This window comes from Calidris pugnax, unplaced genomic scaffold (assembly GCF_001431845.1).
Source record: "Calidris pugnax isolate Ruff unplaced genomic scaffold, ASM143184v1 scaffold174, whole genome shotgun sequence".
NCBI classification, from domain to species: domain Eukaryota; kingdom Metazoa; phylum Chordata; class Aves; order Charadriiformes; family Scolopacidae; genus Calidris; species Calidris pugnax.
Genome location: NW_015090907.1, coordinates 1,921,761 through 1,942,368, shown reverse-complemented (window position 1 = coordinate 1,942,368; position 20,608 = coordinate 1,921,761). Strand labels below are relative to the sequence as shown.

Sequence of the window (20,608 nt, the reverse complement as noted above, 5' to 3'; positions counted from 1 at the left end):
GGTTGACTGTACTTAAGTCTGAAAATGAGGTGTGCATCAAAAGGCTCTTCAAAAGCACGTTAACTGTGAAGTTTGCAAATGTTTTTTTTTGGTGGAATGAGTCTCTGTATGACATGAATGAAAACTGGACAAATACTTAGTGATTTTTGGGGGTTTATTTTTGGGTTTGGTTTTCTTTTGTTTCGGGGGTGGGTATTGCTTATGTTAAAATTCAGCTGCTGTTAGACTTCATAAATTTGTTTTTGATAGTATAGTAGCAACCACCTGGGTCTAGGCATCTGAACTGGTGAATTAACTTGTATTGTCAAGGCTGAGTACAAGGGGAAGAAAAAGTTGGTCCTGATTGTTCTATAACATTGAGACTTTTTCATGGGCGTAGTAATGATTGAGATTCTAGTGCCTGATGATGTAAATAATTACTGAATGACAGTGATGAAGGCTGTCGTATTTCCTGCCTCATAGAACGCTTAGAGCGTTTAAAGCAACAGGATTGGGCAGTGAAATCAGATTCCTGAAATGTGAAAAGGATGACCAGGTGTTAATTCAGTATTTGTCTGCTTGATCTCGTTTATAATATATGACTGCTGAATCTGGCTAAAAACTGATTGGGCATATCATTTTGCAGGTAATTGTTCAATGTATTTATCAAAAGTCAGGAGGATGGGGGGAAAGGAAAGCAATTCTTTTTGGGTACTAAGCATTTTTGAAACTCATGTTTGCTTTGTGGTCATCTCTTCCTTTTTCCCTTCCCTAAGCTCAGCTCTTCTGTCTATGGTAAGACTGAATGTGTTGTCCTGTTGCTCTTCTATTTAATATTTGGGAGTGGAGGTTTTGAATTAAAAATAGCATGAGTTGGAACTATGTAGCAATGTAGGTGTGGCTTATAGCAATTATTTAGTGCATTAGTTGTATGTGGGATCTTAGACCAGTTTTCTTTCCTTACTTTGTCATGATTTTTGAGAACATTTTTGGTGTTTGTAAATCTTCTGAATCACTAGACAGTGTCATCAGTTAACCCATTTAGAAAAACTAACCAGTTGTGCTGTGCAGCAGTTTAGGTAATCTGTATGTCCTGTCTAAGGTTAGATAGCCCCTATTTGAGAACAATATAGGTAGTAGTCCTGACATTGCTTTGTCTCCTAGAAAACAGTGATTCTTGTTCTCCAAGACTTTTCCCTGAAACGAGATGAACGTGCTAAAGACATACAGTTGTTCCCTTTTTGTTTCTGAAAATTGACCTGATGGTCTAAAAGAGGAAATATCAACTAGGTCTTGCTTGCTTCCCCCTTGTTTTTGGAATCTGAATTTATGTATGGAAATATATTCCAATATAGGTCTCAAATTTGCCGGATATTTCAGAGATGTTAAAACTATATGAACCCTTCCTGCTTTCCTGAATTTTCATTTGGAAAACCTGATACATGGCAGAAGTTCACATGCCACTGTGATGGGACTGACTCAAATACTGATATTAATCAGTGACAGTGTTGAAAATGGATGTAACAAAAATTCAAGACTGGGTGGCTAATGTCCTATTTTTAAGCAGGAGCTTGGCTTAATGAAGAAATACAGAGATGTTCTTCACCTTTTGTAGAGAAGTAAGCTATGCAAATACAGCAGCTCCATGAATTAACAATCTGGGAATTCTGCAATATGATTTGTTTAACTCTGACTTTAATTTGACTATCTTTAATATGCATATCAATGTGGGTGGGTTTTTTTTTACTTGGTAACTCTTGAGCTTGTTGCAGTTCGCACCATAGGTATTTGAATGTTTCCTCTGTCCCATGCTATCAAAGACTCATAGGGTGTTTTTAAGAATCTATTCTGCAGGTCCATTTCTGTGCTGATGCACCTCTTGACATAGCTTGTCAGCCTCTTGCTTTTAGAATACTGTTACGGATCTGTTCTCTAGGTCCATTTCTGTGCTGATGCATGTGTCTTCTTCTGTCAGCTGTTCTTTAGTTCTGTTTTCTTATATATGTCAGCACTGAAACTTTAAGTTAGGTAGAGCTGGTTTTAATTTTCCCTCTAGGCAAGGAGACCATCTTGGGGTCAAATGAGTTTTATTCAGAATGGATATTAGGAGTCCTTTGTGAGAGGAAGGAGCGGAAATTCTATAATGCAGTGTTCCTGAGCCATGTTGAATAGACTACCTTGGATGACAAGAGTAACTGCAATCTTATCCTAGCAAGGTTGTGCATAGTAAAAAGGAGCACTCTTTCCATATGATGACTCATGCCTCATTCTGGGGCTGGTTTTGGCCTTTAACTGATTCATTCAGTCAAACATGTTTCAATGTTACTGTTATTTCTTATCTGAATGCTAAGTAATGTGTGCCACATGTCATTTAATGTAATAGCAGAATGCATTCAGGTAGCTTGCTTACTTGCCTCTTACTTTTCCAGGAGTTGTTTTGAGCTACTGCTTTCAATTCCTGAAAGTGAATTGCCGCATGAGGTGTGGTTAGAATTCCATCAGTCCATACAGGTAAGTGTTCTGAATTCCATTTTTTACAATTTACATATTTATTTATTTTTTTTAAAGTAAGGCTGCTGTTGTGCTCCTGGTTTTGTGGTTGGTTTTTTTCCTACCCTTCCCCTGAATTCCACCTGCCCTATGTTGTTGTTATCTAGGCAGCAAGAATTTCTGAGTGGCGGAAGACTAACTGAAACATCAGTATTGGCAGCCTTAGGCCCACCAGCTCATTTATAACTACACAATCAATGGCACCTGCAGCAAAAGATCTGTAGCAAATCTTGATCTGTCTAATGGTTTGTATGAGTGAAAGACTGAGTTAGATGGAGTGATGTAACAGCTCTAAAGTATTACTTTGAAGATGAATAAAAAAAGCTTTTGGGGAGATCTGAGTGGCAAGTTAGTGCCTACACCTGATTTCAGAGGGATGAAGTAGTGGGACAGGTCTTTAGTCCAGGTAGTTCCTAAAAGTGTTTCTTCTGAGGTGATGCTGAAACAAGCTCATAATACTGCCATTCCTACACTCAAATGAAGATGGCTACTGTAGACTATGTAGGAGGAAGAGATGTTTTCCAGGTTTTAGTCTGAAGGTAGTACATAGCTATCTGCAAGTACTTGTGTTCCTTGTGGAGCTGTAAGACGGGAGTGGTAGCCTTGCTGTGTTCATACTAATAGACCCTTCCAGGACCAGGGACTGATTGTTGCTGCTATTGCCTGTTCTGGGAATCAGCTGTGGCTAATATAGTTGGAAGCTAATATCAGGTACAAGTTGCTGAAGAGAAGACTTTGGCAGGAAGTAGTTGGAAGAAAGGGAACTTAGACCTTGTAGGTGTCCTTGTGCAGACCTTATCCCAAGACTTTATACCCTATGACTGGGGATTTCCTCAGTCCCCGGGGCTCGGCGGCAGCTGCTGCTGCAGTAGCTCTGAAGACGCAGGTATAAAGGTTCTGAAGGAGCTTCTACTTTTGTTTCACCTGCCGTCAGGGGAATTGAACGTGTGGAAACTCTTCAGTAGACTGAAGATGAATAAACCTGGCACTTTAAACTGAGAGAAACAATCTAGTAGAGCTTTGTAGTCCAGCTAAGGGACTGAGGTGATCTGTGACTGGCATTTTCAGATGTGGACAGACCTTTTCCTGAAATAACCTAGAACTACTTACTGTCATGGCAACCCTAAAAACAGTTGGGTGTGGTGTGTACTATGTAGTAGAAAGAAATGCAGTAGGTACAGTTTAAACTCTGTGTTCTTAGTGGCATCAAAGATTTTTCCTTTATTTTGAGTGCTGGTGCATAAGTCCTGTAACTCCCTTAGTGACTGCAGCAGACATTGCAGCACTTCACAACCAAGTCTGAAGGTATATCAGTTTATTTAGACAACACCCAGCTATGCCACCTATTACGCTATTTAGTCTGTAGCTATTAGCCATGATGTTGCAGAGGTTACCTGTTCATTTGTGGTGATGCCACAGATAAGGTTGGTCAGCCACAGATTCATCTTTTGCGTTAGGGCTGATGGAAGAAGTTGGAATTTACAGTTTCCAACTCTTAAATTCACTAATCCCGTTGTCATTGGATAAAGAGGAGTGAATCAAGAATTATAGAATGCCGGGTTGGAAGGGACTTCAAGGATCATCTGGTCCAGCCTTTCTTGGCAAAAGCTCCCAGTGAAGACCCAGCACTGTCCAGCCAAATCATAAAAGTGTCCAATGTTGGGGAATCTACCACTTCCCTGGGGAGATTATTCCAACAGCTGATTGTTCTCATTATGAAAAATTTTCGGAATCTCCCCAGGAGTAACTTGTACCCATTACTTCTAATCTTCTCCACATGGCTCCTTGTAAAAAGAGTCTCTATCTTCTTTGTAGCCAAAATACTGGAACATGGTGATAAGGTTTCCTCTAAGCCTTATGAGCTTACTGTGTACTCGAAGACATATAGTAAGTTTGTAACTGAGATGGCCTATGCCTGAATCAAGATGTTATTTCATATTCAGAGAATGGGAGGGCATATACAGGCTTTTTCCCATTATAGCAGAGGTATAACGTAGCTCTAGAAGGGGTCTGCAAGGAGAATTCTTGTTACAAGAAGAATAATTTCTATGATGTAACATGCATGTGCATTTCTAAGTTTCTGAAGCAAGTGATTGAGCTTTGATTCTTATGTCAATAGAGAGTTTTTAGTTGGAAGACATTATTTTATTCAGGCTGAATATGTTGGAAGGAAGCTATTGAATTCCAGGGTGAGAAGGGTGACACAAACACAGATCTCTCAAGTCAACTTTTAGAACAGAGGGAAAATTCAAGATGTGCTGCTACAACACTTGGCTTTTTTAATGACTTTCTGAAGCTGTGGCTTCCGAGTTTAGCACTCATGTAATGGTCCCCATAGTAAAAGATTTGGGCAAAGCTTATTAAACATGGGAGTACTCTCAAACCTTGCTGAAGAGGTTTGTGGACTTTCACAAACAGGTGCTTCTAATGAGATTTTGAAGTAGCACTCTTGGAGAAATATGAGAATGGGAACATTTGTAACCTGCCCTGGAATATAGTAGGTACTCACTCTTCATGAGAGAAGAGGAGAGCAACAGAGAAGGAGTATGCAGTCATACAGAGGGCAATACAGACCTTCAGGCAGGAATCACTTGTAGGATCTCAATGTGAGGACTTGTAGCTTTAAAGCCTGTGACCATGTTAATGTCCCAATCTCCAGACAAATCCAGTAGCAAAGCACTGCAAAATTATCTGTCCCAGACTGACAGATGTGAATGTGCTTATTCCTTTCCTAACAAAAGAGTTGAGTGTGGCTGAGGAGGAATGTAACTCCAAATGTAACTCGTAGTTGCAGCAAATGTGGGACAGGTAATTGTTGCTCTGTAACAATCTGCACAGATAGTGAGAGTCATTGAAACTGGAAATAATTTTTCATCCCAGGAGTGAAAAAGGTAAGGGGTTGCATTTCAAAGCAGCCCGTTGTCTGTCTGGTGTAGGGACGGTCCTAAAGCTGAAAATGGAGTGTCAGATGTCAGTGAAACTTATATACAAAACACTATCAAAGGCTTTATTTGGCATCTAAACCTGTTTATTCTCTCTTCCTAAAGAACAGTAGTTAGGCCCTGCAATTTTCCTTATATCTAAGCAGAAGCAGAGGCGGCCTGTGTGAAATGAAAACAAGATGTGAGATTGTATGGCAGGAGTCTTGGCATGGATTTCGTAAAGTGGCAGCAGACAAAAGGAAGTGGACATAGGTGGGGAAATGCTGTAAAGTAAAAGTGAAAGGGTCGGTGCAGAATTACAACAGGGCCCTTGATACAGGTAAACTCAATTAGCGGAGGAACCCAGCGGAGAGGTGCTGTGGGGATGGATGGATGTCATCTGGCCAGTTGAGGAAGATGAAACAGTGCATTTAGTGGGAGTAGAGATGTATTGTCATGGGAATTTAATATAGATTGTGGAACAAGGATTCCTTTCAAGCCTTACAGAAATTGCCAGGACTGAAAAAATCCTGAGATCTATATACTTAAATTTTGTATTAGATTTCTTCAAATACTTTGGAAGCATTTGTAGTAGATTTTTGTAAATATTTCCATTAATATTAGCCGTATCTTCTTCAGTATGACCAATAATTAAAGGTTCAGCTAAGCATGTAGAATAGAAGCAGAGTTTATTGTCAGTACTTAGTTACTTATGCTATCTATGCTGGTGAATTTCATATCTGGTATTTCAGTATTGATGGTCTGGAGTCGCCCACATCAGGAGGACATGGACCTGTTGGAGTGGGGCCAGAGGAGGCCACGGAGATGCTGGGAGGGCTGGAGCCCCTCTGCTGTGAGGACAGGCTGAGAGAGTTCGGGGGTTCAGCCTGGAGAAGAGAAGGCTCCGGGGAGACCTTAGAGCCCCTTCTAGTCCCTCAAGGGGCTCCAGGAAAGCTGGGGAGGGGCTCTTGGTGAGGGAGGGAAGCCGTAGGATGAGGGAGAATGGTGTTATACTGAAAGAGGGGAAAGAAAATTGGAAGAAATTCTTTGCTGTGAGGGTGGTAAGACCCTGGCCCAGGTTGCCCAGAGAAGCTGTGGCTGCCCCATCCCTGGAGGGGTTCAAGGCCAGGTTGGATGGGGCTTGGAGTAACCTGGTCCAGTGGGAGGTGTCCCTGCCCAGGGCGGAGGGGGTGGAACTGGATGATGTTTAGGGGCACTTCCAACCCAAACCATTCTATGAATCTCAAACACAGTGCTGACTCAGCAAATCAGTTGACTTTTATAGTAGGCTGTTTCTTTCTCAGCTTCTAAGGGTTTTCTTTCAGCTCTTAATACAAAGACGCTGAAATGTGAGTCATCCTCATAACAGAACTGGGCTCTGCTAGCTCTGTACTGCGTCCTGAAGCACTCAGATTAGGGAAGAGTTGCTGTTGGGAAAACGTTTACATTGGATGCCTCAATCACAGAATGTCATAATCTGAGGGATAGCAGTCTTTTCAGTAATAGTACCTCAACCCTTGTCCGAGTTGTATGATAATTCATTTTTGTCAGCTACGTCTTGCTTCAGTGGTGGCAGCAGATAAGTGGTTTATTCTGTCTTTCTCTGAGGCAATGTTTCTAGCTCCTCCAGAGCGTGCAACTCAGTAGCAAAGGGGCTTGGGATAGGTATCACTGAGAGGCAATGAGTGTCAGCTAGTGGAGTGTGCCATTACAAAATGTGCTTGTATGGTCTTTTGGCACTTGTTGGTTGGCAAGTGCTTGCTGGTGCCAGGATGAGTATAACTCCGTCCTGTCAAGAGTGAGGGTGTGTTCATATGACCAGGAGTTGGTGTTTGTATTTCTTTGAATTTCAGAACTGTGGAGAGCTGAAAAACCTGTTTGGACATAGTTCAGTCTTCTTCACTGGAGTGAACTTGGAGTTGCTGGAACAGACATTTGCATGACACCACTATGTAATATGTGCTGAGAGACATATGTACACACACGTATGCACACACATATATTCATGTAATATGTGCTGAGAGCGCTCTGTGGCTTCCTAAAGCTATGTTTCTTGCAGTGCTGCTGTACATTTTAAGTATGGTAAAACATTGGTAATTTGAGGTGATCCTTTCTCATGTTTGTTAAAGTATTCCTCAACAGTAAGGGCTAGGAACATCTGACTTATATGCCTTTATTCAAATGATGCTAGGAAATAGCATAAATTCTCAAAACTTGCTGTAAAATTATTTCTTCTTGATTATTAATGCTTTATGAAGAATCTGAACATATAAACAGTACCCTCCAAAAAAACGCAGACTGATTACCAAAGGTTGTCTGATAATGGGAACTCTTCTGATTTGTTGTTTTTCTTCAAGACAGCATACTCTTTTAAAAATGTGGTGTCCGGTCTCCTCTTACAAGTCATAACTGTGAGGAACCTGGTGCTTCCTGCCTTTATTTAATACGAATCAATGGGAAGAGTTTTGCAGATCAGTTCCACCTCTTTCCAAGGCATAACGTGTGCTGGATGCCTTTGCGGAGTGCTGTAGCCCAGTAATTCTCATTGAGTTCAGTTTTCCAGGTGAAATTCAAAGTCATAGGCTGTTAAATCCCGATGGCTTTTTGGACTTAGTGTTTGACCTGATCTACACTTGAGACTGATACAGGTTAAAACTGTAATGTTAGTACATAGGAGAATGCTCAATGGATACTCTGGCAACCTATTGTATTGAAAAGACTTAATGTATGGTGCTGCACAGTTGAGAATGGTTAAAAGTAGAGATTGTCCAACTTTTAAAGCTGTCCCGAGGCTATAACTTGTGCAATTATAATTCTTCTGGCAGCAGCACTGACTTAAGTCTGTCATTCACCTGCCTTATTCTAATGGCTATGTGTGAAGTGAGTAGCTGATTGTGCTTTAATTTGTAAAAACAAAACAAAAAACCCCACTCATCCCCTGAGGCTCTTTGTGCTGAATTTGATTTTCTGAACCAGCTTGCACAGAAAGGAAAGACTTGATAGGAGGAACAGCTCTGTGAGCATGAGGATTGCTTAAGTGATGGTCTCAAATGCTTAAATACAGCCTAAAACCTTTGTGTGTTGTACCTTATGTATTAGTCTCAATGTTGTTAGTTAATAGCAGTTTGAGCTCTGGTTGAGAACATACGAAGTTACTTGCATCTTCAGGATACAGCTGTGACACTCCAAAATAATTTTTTTTTTGACTTTGTGAGTAAAGTTTCAGGCTCAGGGCTGGAAATCAGTCATTGGAAGCAGAACACTTGGCTATCTTTGCAAATTAGCACCAACACTCACACTGGTATCAACAACTGATTTTGAGGTGGTCTCACCGATAGCTCGCTTGCTAGTTTTACTTTCTTTATAACAATTTTCAGAAGTATATTACTCTTTAATAAATTATTCTAGTTAGCAAGTGTGCTAGGAGCTAAGAGTTGCAACACAGTGACAGCAGTTATCTAAAAATAAAATCAGCACTGGGCAATATTTACAGAAAATCTTGGGTAATGCTGAGGAATGTGAGATGGTTAAAGTTACCAAAACTGCAAGGTTGTTCCATTCAGCTATAAGGCTTTTAACTTAGGAGGTGGAAGTCTGCACCATAGTTCTTAATTTGGAAAGAACTCCTAGTGTGTGCTTTTGCACTCACTCCTGATGTTAGTTTGGTTTTCTTCTTGCAGGCAAGGAAGAACCTAGTGTAGGGCAGAACCACTGACTCCCGTTAAGTGTGCTTTCAGTATGTCTGGTAAATGCATTGAATATGCAGCCCTCTGAAGGCGTCTACTCTGGGAGAGTCATAAGGTACATGAAGTTATCTAATCCACCTCTTTGTTCAGAGTAAGGGCTGTCTTGAATCAGGTTGCTTAGGATCCTACCCCACCAAGTGTCTCTAAGAATGGATATTGCACCAGCTTTGGATAGTGTTTTGTCCTGGTTTCAGCTGCTGTGTTTTGGACTTAATATGGGAATAGTGTTGATAACAGGTATTGGTTTAGTTGTTGCTAAGTAATGTTTATATTAAGTCAAGGACATTTTCAGTTTCCCATAGCTGAGAGGGAGTGTAAACAGGACAAGCTGGCCAAAGGAATATTCTGTACCATATACCACTCCGCTGTCGGGAGGGGCTGATCAACTGATCATCGGGTGGTGAGAGAAATTTTATTGCATCACTTTATTTGGTGTATTCCTCTACCATTTTTTTTGTTTCTCTTCCATTATTGTTCTCTTAAACTGTCTTTATATCAACCTATGAGTTTTTGTGATTCTTCTCCTCCCTGCCCTGGGGTGAGGGTGTGTGTCTGAGTGAGGGGCTGCATGGTCTCAGTTGCCAGCTGGGGTTAGACCATGGCGTCTTTTCAAAGTGAGAGTGCTGAAACATTGATACAGTTTCCCTGCACACTGTAGAGAATTTCTCTTTCTGTGACTTGTCTATTGACTCACTAAACACAAACTACCTGCTGGGGAGTATAGCAAAGATAAAGACAGCACTAAAATTTCCCTCTTCGCTCTCTCTTCCTAGGATTGTGCAGGCTGTGTGGTGGCCTTTGCTCGACTTGCTCCACTGTGGCAAATGAGTTGTACAGTAGAGCTACAAACCGAGTGTTGTACTCCAGTGCACTCTCAAAAATACCAAACACAGAGGAATAAACACTTCACCAACCTCCTGGTTATGCTCTGTTTAGAAACTTCAGCATAGTTTGCTGCCTTTGCATTAAGGGCTCACTGCTGACCTAAATTACAAACCCTAGAGGTCTGTTGTGCCAAACTGGAACCTGCCTGGTCACCAGCCTCTGCTGACACTTAGGGTTGTGCCAGGTGCAGCACTTTGCATTTGCCTGTGTTGAACTTCATTGGGTTCCTGTCAGTGATGTTCTGCAGCCTGGTGAATGTCTTTCTGAATGGCCTCCAGTGCCAGCTGCTCTCCAAGTTTTGCGTGAACTGTGGACTCACAGAGAACATGCTTTGTCCCACTATTCAGACAATTAATAAAGATGTTAAAAGTATCGTCTCAGTGTTGACCCCTGAGCCTTGTATTTGCTCTGCAGTGTGATTGGTGTACGAGCAGCAAGTGGTGGTAGCCTAAGGACAAGCTGTGGCAGCTTCTTTGCAATATCCCAAATCCAAGTCACTGCCGCTGAAGGTGGCGAATGGTTAGGTAGGATTTTAACAATGAAAACTGATAGCTTGCTTTGCTTTCTTCCTCCTTTCCCATCTTGCCTATTACATTAAAGACTAGTTATAGCTGGAAATCCTGTTTTATTCAAAAGGTTAGTCAGGACTTTAATGTCATGACTAGCGTAGGAAGAAGGTTAGCTTAGCTGTGGAGTACAGTTCTAGTTTCTGGAATCAGGAATGCATTTTGTGCTGTGTTATCAGCTTACATGGGAACATACAGAATATGCTTTACTTTTCCTTGACTTCCCTGTGCTTCTTGTGACAATAAGATCTTCTACAGATACCTAACCACCTGCATTTCAGAACACCCCCCAGTGTTCTTGCTCGTTCTCTACAATTTCACAATTCATTGTGTGTTAGTAGATGAGCAAGCAGGAAGGTGGTTTCTGTAATGAGCTTTGTAGGAGTATATGCATCTTTCTGTGGTCCCCTTTTGATTGTTGGATTCTTCTCTCCCACTTGCCAGGAATGACTTCTGAACTTGCCTGTGATCTCAGGCATGTAGTGAAAGAACACCCTAAAGATGTCTGGATGCATAGACTTCTTGAAGAGCGCCATATGCTTATTTTCATATTCTAGAGACTGTCAGGCTATCCAGGGGATGCATGGATCAATATAAACTTGCCACTGAACATAGATTTCAGTGGAGAAGTAATACTCAAGTTTTTTCCATATAGTACAGAAGCGTGCTATGGTATACTTAGAGCAGATACACATCATCAAGGATCGAGGAGGGAAGAGCCTTATGTTTGCTATGCTTCACTTTAATTTAGGATTTACTAGTAGCATGTGTGATAGTGTGGTTTTAGAGTTATTTGAGAGGAATCCTTTGAGAAACTTCTGAGACTATTATTTATGACAGCTATGGATTGATGTAATTGAAACCTTCACTGCAAGAATGTAATTTTTCCCTCGTGACTCTTTAGCTGGGAATGCAGCTTCACTCCTTAGTGGGTAGATGCTTTGCCCAAGAGTTAAATCTACGTTCTCCTGTGCAGACATCTATGGAGTGCAGTTTGCTGCAGGATAGTTGAACACCAAAGTTAGTCTGAAATTGGTCATCTGATGTTGAATGTTGTCCTGGTTTCAGTTGGGATAGAGTTAACTTTCTTACTAGCAGCTGGTATAGTGCTATGTTTTGGATTTGGGATGATGGCACACTGATGTTTTTTGGTGGTTGTTAAGCAGTCAAGGCCTTTTCTGCTCCTCGCACCACTCTGCAGTGGTGGGCTGGGAGTGCACAGTAAGTTGTAAGGAGATATAGCTGGCACAGCTGACCAAAGGAATTGCACTGCGTGGTTAAGGATGGCAAACTGAGATAAATGTACAAACCAAATAAAATTTTATCTTGATTGATAATGGTGTGTTCAGGCTAAAGGACATTAATCAGAACATCTACTATGCAGTATAAAAGCTATAGCTACTATTCATTACAATTACAGTTTACTAAATCAATAGTTCAAAGCTAGCTTGATAAGTAATTATCTTATAGAGGTTGATATTACTCACCCAAGTGGGTGAGCAACTATGGGTTGCTGCCTTTCGCACAGCCTTGAGGGGTAACCTTGAGGAGCATCCCCACTCAGGAGCCATCCCAAACACACCTGTGGAGGGAAGGGTACTAGGATCCCTCATGGTCAAAGATGTGACTAAGCTTTTATAGTATAAAGCAATTGACTGTCAGTCATTTGTTGCTAAGCCAAACCATGGTGCCCAGTGAAACACTGTTTTATTCATATTATTACTTTGTTCCTCCTGGAGATATCTGGTTTCGCATCTTAACCCTGTGGCTGCTGCATCAGCCTCATCCTCAGTGTCCTTCAACACTAAAGACCCTGTGATCTCTTCACATGTCTGGTAGCTTTCCACCAGAAAACTCTTACAAGAGGGGCAAAGTTCAAGCCAGCGCAGAGTGTCCTGCTGCAGGAGTATTCTATGCCGTATGACCTCATGCTCAGTACATAAAGCTGGGGAAGAAGGAAGCAGGGGGGATATTTGGAGTGATGGCATTTCTTGCCAAGTCAGTGTTACGTGTTACTGCTTTCCTGGTCATGGCTGAACACCTCCCTGCAGGGAAGCAGTGAATGAATTCCTTGTTTTGTTTTGCTTTGCTGGCATGCGCAGCTTTAGCTTTACTTGCTAAACTGTCTTTATCTCAACACACAAGTTCTCTCACTTCTTCTCCTCTGATTCTCTTCCCCATCCCAACCAGGGGAGGGAGGAAGCAGCTACATGGTCCTAGCTGCCAGCTGAGGTTAAACATCAATATCTAATTTATTAAGGGGCATCTATCTAATGCAAAGATGCCTTTCAATGTTAATGGGAAAGTCTTGGGTATTTTCATGACAGATTCACTTGGTTGTAGAAGGTAACTCAGGCAGCTATGAAACTAGTTCTTAAGATGTGTTGTGACTCATGTGAGAAGCATTTTTACTGAACATGTAGCCACAAATTGCTTACTGTTAGTTGGCTTCAGTTTATCAGTGTAAGGAAATTCTGTGTGGTGATATTTAAAATTTTTTCAGCGCAAGTTGCCCTATATTGGTTTTCCTGCTAGGGACATGAAGTGCTAGAATCTTTGCTTTTTCTTTGGTGTTAGTCTCTTAGTCTTCTTCTCATGTGTAACACCTGGGATTTTTTTTTTTTCCTTCCTTCACTCCTCGGATTTCTAAAATTAAAAGTGGTAGCTCCTTGGTCACTTTAAGCGCTGTGCTGTGTATGCAGGTTTGATGGATAAGCTTCAGCTGTAGACCTGTTTGGTGTGCAGGGTCTCTGGGTCAGCCTTCACAGCATCAAAACTGTCAGGATCAGAAATCACTGGTTGTTAGAGTAAATGCTCTGGACAAGAATTAGTTTCTAAGGAAATGGTGTATCTGTACCCAGTAGAAGGATGTTTTCATCTTAATAAAAGAAATTATTCATGTTCCAGTTTGGTCTGGACTGTGAGTGTTGTACAGCAGTCACTGCTTTCTCTGCTTTCTCTTTGAAGTTTCCTGAAACTTCTTGCATCTCTAACCACCAGGAAACCTGCATCTTCATATGACCCCTACCTCTTTGGGCAGATGAGAGTAATTTCTGAGCATCTCTCATAGCGCTGCTCCTTATGTAGCTTAAGCATGTTTCCCCCCTGCTCTCACTTTCCTCTGGCTGGTGAGTGATGGCTTAAATAATTCTCAGAGAAGTGAAATGACTGGCTCAGCTCGGTAGTGTTAACACTAAATGTAAAATTTTACAGTCTCAGCATTTTGTTACTCATTTTGAATCCTCATTCCAACTTCTTAAATGGCACTAAATGCTTTGATACAAAATCATCCTTTGTCTTTTATACAATGATTTCTCTAATTCTTTATGTATGCATATACATGGCAAAACATAAAAATTCCAGAAGAGTTACAAGTGTGGAATAGGCCTTTTGAGTTAAGCCATTTCAGTTAACTTTAAGTACTTTGAAATTGGGAAGTTTTGCTGTAGGATTAGACAAGTGAAAGAATGTGCTGTTAAAATCCCAGTGCAAACATGTCAAAACAGTAACAATTTAGAAGAAATGTATGAATTTATTAGAATACAGTCAAATATTAGGACAGGTAATGTAAAAAAGCATTGCTTTACTTTTTAGCAAAGATTTGTAATGACATTTTTTTTTACATTTTGTAGGATTCACATGATGCTTTACTGGAATTTGGAAATAACAACCTCCAAGTATTGGTGGATATCACAAGGGAAGGAGTATGGAAAAATCCAGTTCTTCTTAAAATTCTATCCCAGCAACCAGTAGAAACTGAGGAAGGTAAGAATGTGATTTTCAGAGATGATACATGATTATTAAGAAATTATTTGGTGCAGTTTTGGTGAGGAATCAGTGATTTGAAGTCAGAACAGAGTTGTATTTTGAATTACATTGTACAGTAGTATTTATATGTTGCTAAATGATATTTATGATAGAGCTGTCTCATTGGCACTCTGAATAATGTGTCCTTGCTAATGCATCGCTGTGGGCTATACTATCCACCGGCTTGAATATTTTGAAATTCCATTTTTCAACAGAATTATTTCCTTTTTCCATCATAAAAATACTGAAATTTTGCTCCCTGAGGTGTTTTTTTCTTCATAACTCTATGCTTTTAAATGTTTTCCTGAATGCTTTACAAGGAAGAATCGTGCATGTTCATGCCTTTCAGAGGCTCATGGAGGGTTGATATGAGTGTATGGGTTTCCTGTTATTAAGCTCTGGGCTGGGAAGCTCATTGTGTTTAGACTATGGAAGTAAGATCTTGAATCAGAAAATGTTCAGAGGTGAGGAAAAGGAGACTTTAGTGTCACTTTATATAATTTTTGAATGTCTTCTCTTAAGTCCTCTTCTTTTATTCAATGCAACTTTTTCATATCTAGTAGTGGTACCATTAAGTACTTGCAAGTATTTCTTTTAACTGTTCCATTAACAGTACATCAGATGGCAGTTTATCTCAGTTGCGATATAAAATTAAAAATAATATAGAGGGGAAGAAGAACTTAAGATATTTTCTTAAAAAAACAAGGAGCACAAAAAGGGATTTCAAGTCAAGCTTTCTTCCATAGCAGAATCCTTCTTTCTGGCTTTGGGTAGCCTCTCTTTGAGTTGTGTTAAGTTAGTACTTTTTAATAATTGAGAAACATGCTAAGGTTATTTGAGAGGATATGTTGCTTCCCTGTGCTAGAAAACATTAAAAAAAAAGGGTGGGCTGCAATCTTTGCTAGTCTTCACTTCAGGTATTCAACAGTATGGCAGAAACATTTGAACTCCAAACAGCACTTAATTCCATCTCCAACATGTCTTGAAAAGAATTGCATTCCATACTAACATCCTGTCTTGGAGTCTCTCATTTATAGTATTATTAGACTGTCCAGTTGCATGGTTGCTGCTCTTCGTGTATTTCTACTCCAAAGGACTTGCATTTCAAAATTTGGTCCGTATTACTAAAAACATTCAGCTATTGAAGAATCCCTTACTTGGAGTGTGGTATGCCAGTGAGGGCTAATGGTTAGCTAGCTTTGCAAACATCCTTTACCTGTGGCAAGCCAAGAGCTGCTCTGGAGAACTGGTGTGAATTTCAGTAGGAGCGATTTCCTCAGATCCTGTGTGCGCTCCTTTTTAGATTAATTTGCTTCTTACACATGGGACTGGTTTTATCAATGGCTATAATGCTAAACGCTGCTATACTTCCTTGTTCCTGTGCAGGAGGACCTTGACGTGGTTCAGACTACCTCTTGGCTTCAGCACTAATAGGATAAAACTAGTTTGTTCAGTGCTTTGGCTTTTAATTTGAGCTGCAGTTTCTGCAGACACAGATCGACTGACATATCTCTGACCCTGTTGAATGGGACTGAGTGTAGGTTCCTGTTTCTCAGGTCACTTGGCAACCTTGAAACTAATGATTTCTTCACATTCTTTATTCAGTACATATTTGTTTGTTTAACTAGATCTGAATACATACACAGAAGAGTTGTCCTCATTGGTGTTTCTTTCATGTGATGCAAGCAGAGGCAACAGGACATTCATTGGAGCTCTTCTGGAAATTTTGTAACACACAAGTGCTTTCTCACATAGTCTGGAGTAGTCCACAGGGATGCTTAAACAGTCTGAATGTGACTTTCGAGTATCTTGTTAGACCAGTCTGTCAAAGGAACGTTTCTCAAGTAAATCATAAGGTAAAGAGTTAGACATCCTAAATAAAGGGAGGTTCTAAGAAGCCAAGTATCTGCCTAAAACATTGCTTCTTAGTGAGCATCTTGCTTTTGTGACAGTTGTGGAAACCTTGGTTTGGTTTTTTCCTTGCTTTTAGAGTATCGAAGAGCAGATAGACTTGAGAAAAGTGTCATCTTTGTGGCCTATTGACATGCATTGTAGCTGCCTAAAAATATCTAAACGATCTTTCTACCAGGTTTCCAAGCTACCTGAATGTGTCATCTTAGCACCCAAGCAAGATGTTTTAATATTGGTTGAGTGGTTCCAAGTGACAATGCAGAGAACATTAAGTAGTAGCAGAGCTCGTGTAGTATGTGTTGATGTAGAAAGAGAGCAAGAGCATCACATGAGTGTTCTCCTCTTCCTTCTGTTCAGGTTTGCAGCAAATACTGTCAAAGTGGTAGATCAAAGCAGTAGCGGTATTAGTAACAGAAATGGGAAAAGAGCAAGAGTGGAAATGGGAGTATTTAATAGCTACAAACACTCTAATGCTTCAGTAGTTAAATAATTCTGTGCCCTTACATTACAGAGGATAGAGGGTTCTTTTATTTGCTTGGGTTTGTTCTTCTTAGCCTCTTGAGAGGTTAAGAGCATATTGAGGAGATTGTGAAGATAGGCCAGGAAGGCCAATGGTATCTTGGGTTGTATAGGGAAGAGTGTAACCAGCAGGTCAAGGGAAGTCATTCTCCCCCTCTACTCTGCACTGGTGAGGCCACAACTGGAGTACTGTGTCCAGTTCTGGGCTCCCCAGTTCAAGAGGGACAGGGAACTACTGGAAAGAGTCCAGCGTAGGGCTACAAAGATGATTCAAGGATTGGAGCATCTCCCTTATGAGGAGAGACTGAGAGAGCTGGGACTCTTTAGTCTGGAGAAGAGAAGGCTGAGGGGAGACCTTATCAACGCCTACAAGTATCTCAAGGGAGGGTTGAAGGAGGAGGGAGCCAGACTCTTTTCAGTGGTTCCCAGTGAGAGGACGAGGGGCAACGGGCACAAGTTGGAACATAAGAGGTTCCACTCAAATATGAGGAGAAACTTCTTCACGGTGAGGGTGACAGAGCCCTGGAACAGGCTGCCCAGGGAGGTTGTGGAGTCCCCTTCCTTGGAGATTTTCAAAACCCGCCTGGATGCAGTCCTGAGTAACATGCTCTAGCTCTGGGCAATCCTGCTTCAGCAGGGGAGTTGGACTAGATGATCTCTATGGTCCCTTCCAACTCTAGAAATTCAGTGAAATTCAGTGAAATTTGCAGGGGGTTGTAGGAGAGAACGTAAGGCTGGGAAAGAACGTAGGGCATAGGATTCAGCCTCCTGTAACTGTTGCTAGCTATTCAATAACATTTCAAAGAAATCAAAAAAATGCATATTGTGAGTCACTGTGAGTCACAGAACTCTTAAAATGTTGGAGGGAGAGAAGTAGACTGAGGGCATACATAAAGTTTACTCTTCTCTGAGAAGGCAAGGTGAATGGGCCAGATTTATATACCCTGCACTCTGGTGCACGGCAAAATGAAAACTTGAAATCCTGCTCTCTATTCCAACAAATTATGGCATGGAAAATCTTTTAACTTCTGAATTGTGCTTGCAATGTAAGTTGTTTATCTTCTTGACATCATCAGACAAGTGTAATTCAGTGACTATAGAAGTTATTGCTGAAATACCAAATAATCCATGAAGCTGTATCATACCACGTTATGATTAGTAAAATCTTATTGGTTGTGTTTTACTTCAAATTCTTTGTTCAGTCCCTCCTTTTCTCTGCACCAGGGAGTCAGACGCTGCTTTGTATTGTTTGGCTGGGAGTAAGTCTGTCTGGGTAGCTGGAATTACTCTTTTGGCCTTGTATAGGACATGGCTGGAGCTGGGATTAAGTGACTTTCTCTAGATGTCTAGTGGTTTAACTTCATGGATTTTTACCTTCAGAATCATGTCAAGTAAATGCTTGTAGCTGTAATAGGAGTTCATAAGTCACTGATTAGTTACTAAGTTTGTCTTCCTTCTACTCATGTCACTACTTTGATCTGTGTGATGTTCTCTTCTGACTGCCAGGCTCCATTTGATAGAAACAGCAGGAATCAAAATGCAGTTTCTACAGGTCACAGCAGGGATGACAATTCTGCTGCTTGGCGTGTGAGGAAGGGCTGCAGAAATAGAGCTCTAGCACAATAGTTTTTTTCAGTTGTTTTAGTCAAACTGCCATTTTATCCTTCAGTACAACAGTGTTGCAGAGTGTCTTCTGAAGTGTTGTAAACGAATGCTATTTCAGTCATCTAAAACTTAGTTTCTTTGAAGAGCTTATATTTCATGCTTTTTGGTTTTTTGTGATGCGTGACTGAAAAGCATTCCTAGTTTTTGCTGCTGTGGGCCCCTGGTAAGTCAGATGGGAGAGGAGCTCAGCTGGAGCTTGTTTTGTGAAATGATAGTTCATGTTAATGATCATCAGATCATTACTTGAATTGAAGATTCTGAAAATATGATGTGTTCTTGTCTCTTGGTTAAAGTTCTTAATTTTTTAAATTTCTTTTTTATTCTAGTATGGTTGTTGTTTTGTACTGTCAGCTGCCTCAAGGTGGTTGCTTTGGGCGTGAATATTTGCTTGAGAAAAGGGCTGCAAAAAACATCATTGCTGCTTATGCCTTTTAGATGGCTAAATGATATGAGCATCCCAAAGTGAACATAATAGATGCTATTCAGCAGTCTTGACCTCCAAAGTTCTTCTATTCTAAAGAAAGCTAGCTTTAATACTCTTATTTCAAGATACTTTTTTTTTTGGGCTTAACAAATATATCATTCAGGAAGACCAAAAGGGTTAGGGGGAACTTGTTGCTGTGTGCAGCAGATGAATACCAACATCTTGGTATGTCTCTGTAGACAGGAGTTGATTTGTAGGAAAGCTGGGAGAACTCTCCACCATCCTGCTACTGTAAAATATACAGACCTCAAGGTTGTTCGTACATACTTAACATACTTGAGTGGACTTCAGCACATTGTTGTCCTGTTCCAGAGGTACTTTCAATGAAAATGCTCACCAAAAATGCTTGTTTCTCTTGAACATTTCTCATGGTTGCTGCAGAGTCTTTTCATATCTTAATGCCATTCATGCTTTATAAAGGCTATATTCACAATATTGGGGTATAACTTAAATTCATCTTATATTGCCAGGTGGTTTGGGTGAGAAGGGAAATCTCTTATCCTTACTTTTTGATCCTGGGAGAAGAGATCCCATTACATATGTGTGGAGTTTGAAACTGCACTGACCCTTTACTGCTCTGAAGGGTTTGGAGGAGAGAAGGAATGCAAAGTGTCTTTGCATGGATTTTTATAGCAAGCAGTTCTAGTCCTGAGGTGCTTGGTAGAACATGGGGACAGAACAGACAACAGCAGGAGGTCTAGGAAGAAAAGGAACAAGACAATATGTTAATGGACATGTTTGGAAACATAACACAGGTAGGATTGAGTGCAAAAGGGGAAAACAACTGTTCTGAGGAATAGGCAGCAAAATCAGGTTTTGCTCCCTTCTCAGGGCAAATGAGGTTGTTGCAGGCTGCTGGAAAAGAATAGACACTTCAAAGGAAAACCAATTGCTAAGATGGGAATAAATCACTAGTCAGGTATCTGGCTTTCACTCCTCCCTTCATCACTTACAGATGCATGGCTGAGGAGCTCAGTTTGTCGTTTGCTCCCCCCGGCAGAGTTCATTGCCCCCCCTCCCCCGGCCCAGGCAGGGAGGGGTGGGCCACCCTTGGGTGAGGAGGGGGCGCACAGGCTTACTGCCCACTCCCAAAGATTGCAGAAAGTTGAGACCCCCTTGTCCATACCAACAGTGAGTCTATCTCCTGTAATTAATTAGTAAGCTTCTCATTTGTGCTTAAAGATAAAAATGTGACTGTTAAGCTGAAAATATTTAATTTGTCTGGCTGACTGCAGGTACTCTTAAAACACTTCCAGTGTCTTGACTAACTGGCTCTGACATGTCAGTAAAAACTTCATTTAAGCAATTTGAACGTGTATCTAGCTGTGGAGTGAAAAATGAGGAATATAAATAATTCTTAGAGCAGGTAAATACAATATCTTACTTTCCTAGTATTTTTTTTTATTCTTCTCATGGACCTGAAATATATTTTTTTTAATACTTCTGTCAGCCAAGAGCTGCAGAAACAGGGACTACAAACTGCTCTGAATGCTTGTGGATGCTAAAATCCGCTACTGACATGCCCAGGAACAGTGTGCTTCACCTGGATAGATTACTTGTTTCTGAGATTGAGTA

At 40.8% G+C, this 20,608-nt stretch overlaps 1 protein-coding gene across 4 annotated transcripts in view; it reads left to right on the top strand.

The window, feature by feature from the left end:
- RLF (rearranged L-myc fusion) overlaps positions 1–20,608 on the top strand; it is a 64,460-nt gene that overhangs the window by 17,327 nt on the left and 26,525 nt on the right. For 3 of the 4 annotated variants that reach the window (XM_014949173.1, XM_014949175.1, XM_014949176.1), the window contains exons 3-4: positions 2,409–2,490; positions 14,280–14,412. In XM_014949173.1, coding sequence (XP_014804659.1) covers positions 2,409–2,490; positions 14,280–14,412 — 215 coding nt within the window. The remainder of the gene's footprint in view (positions 1–2,408; positions 2,491–14,279; positions 14,413–20,608) is intronic. The other variant, XM_014949174.1, reaches the window with a different exon arrangement.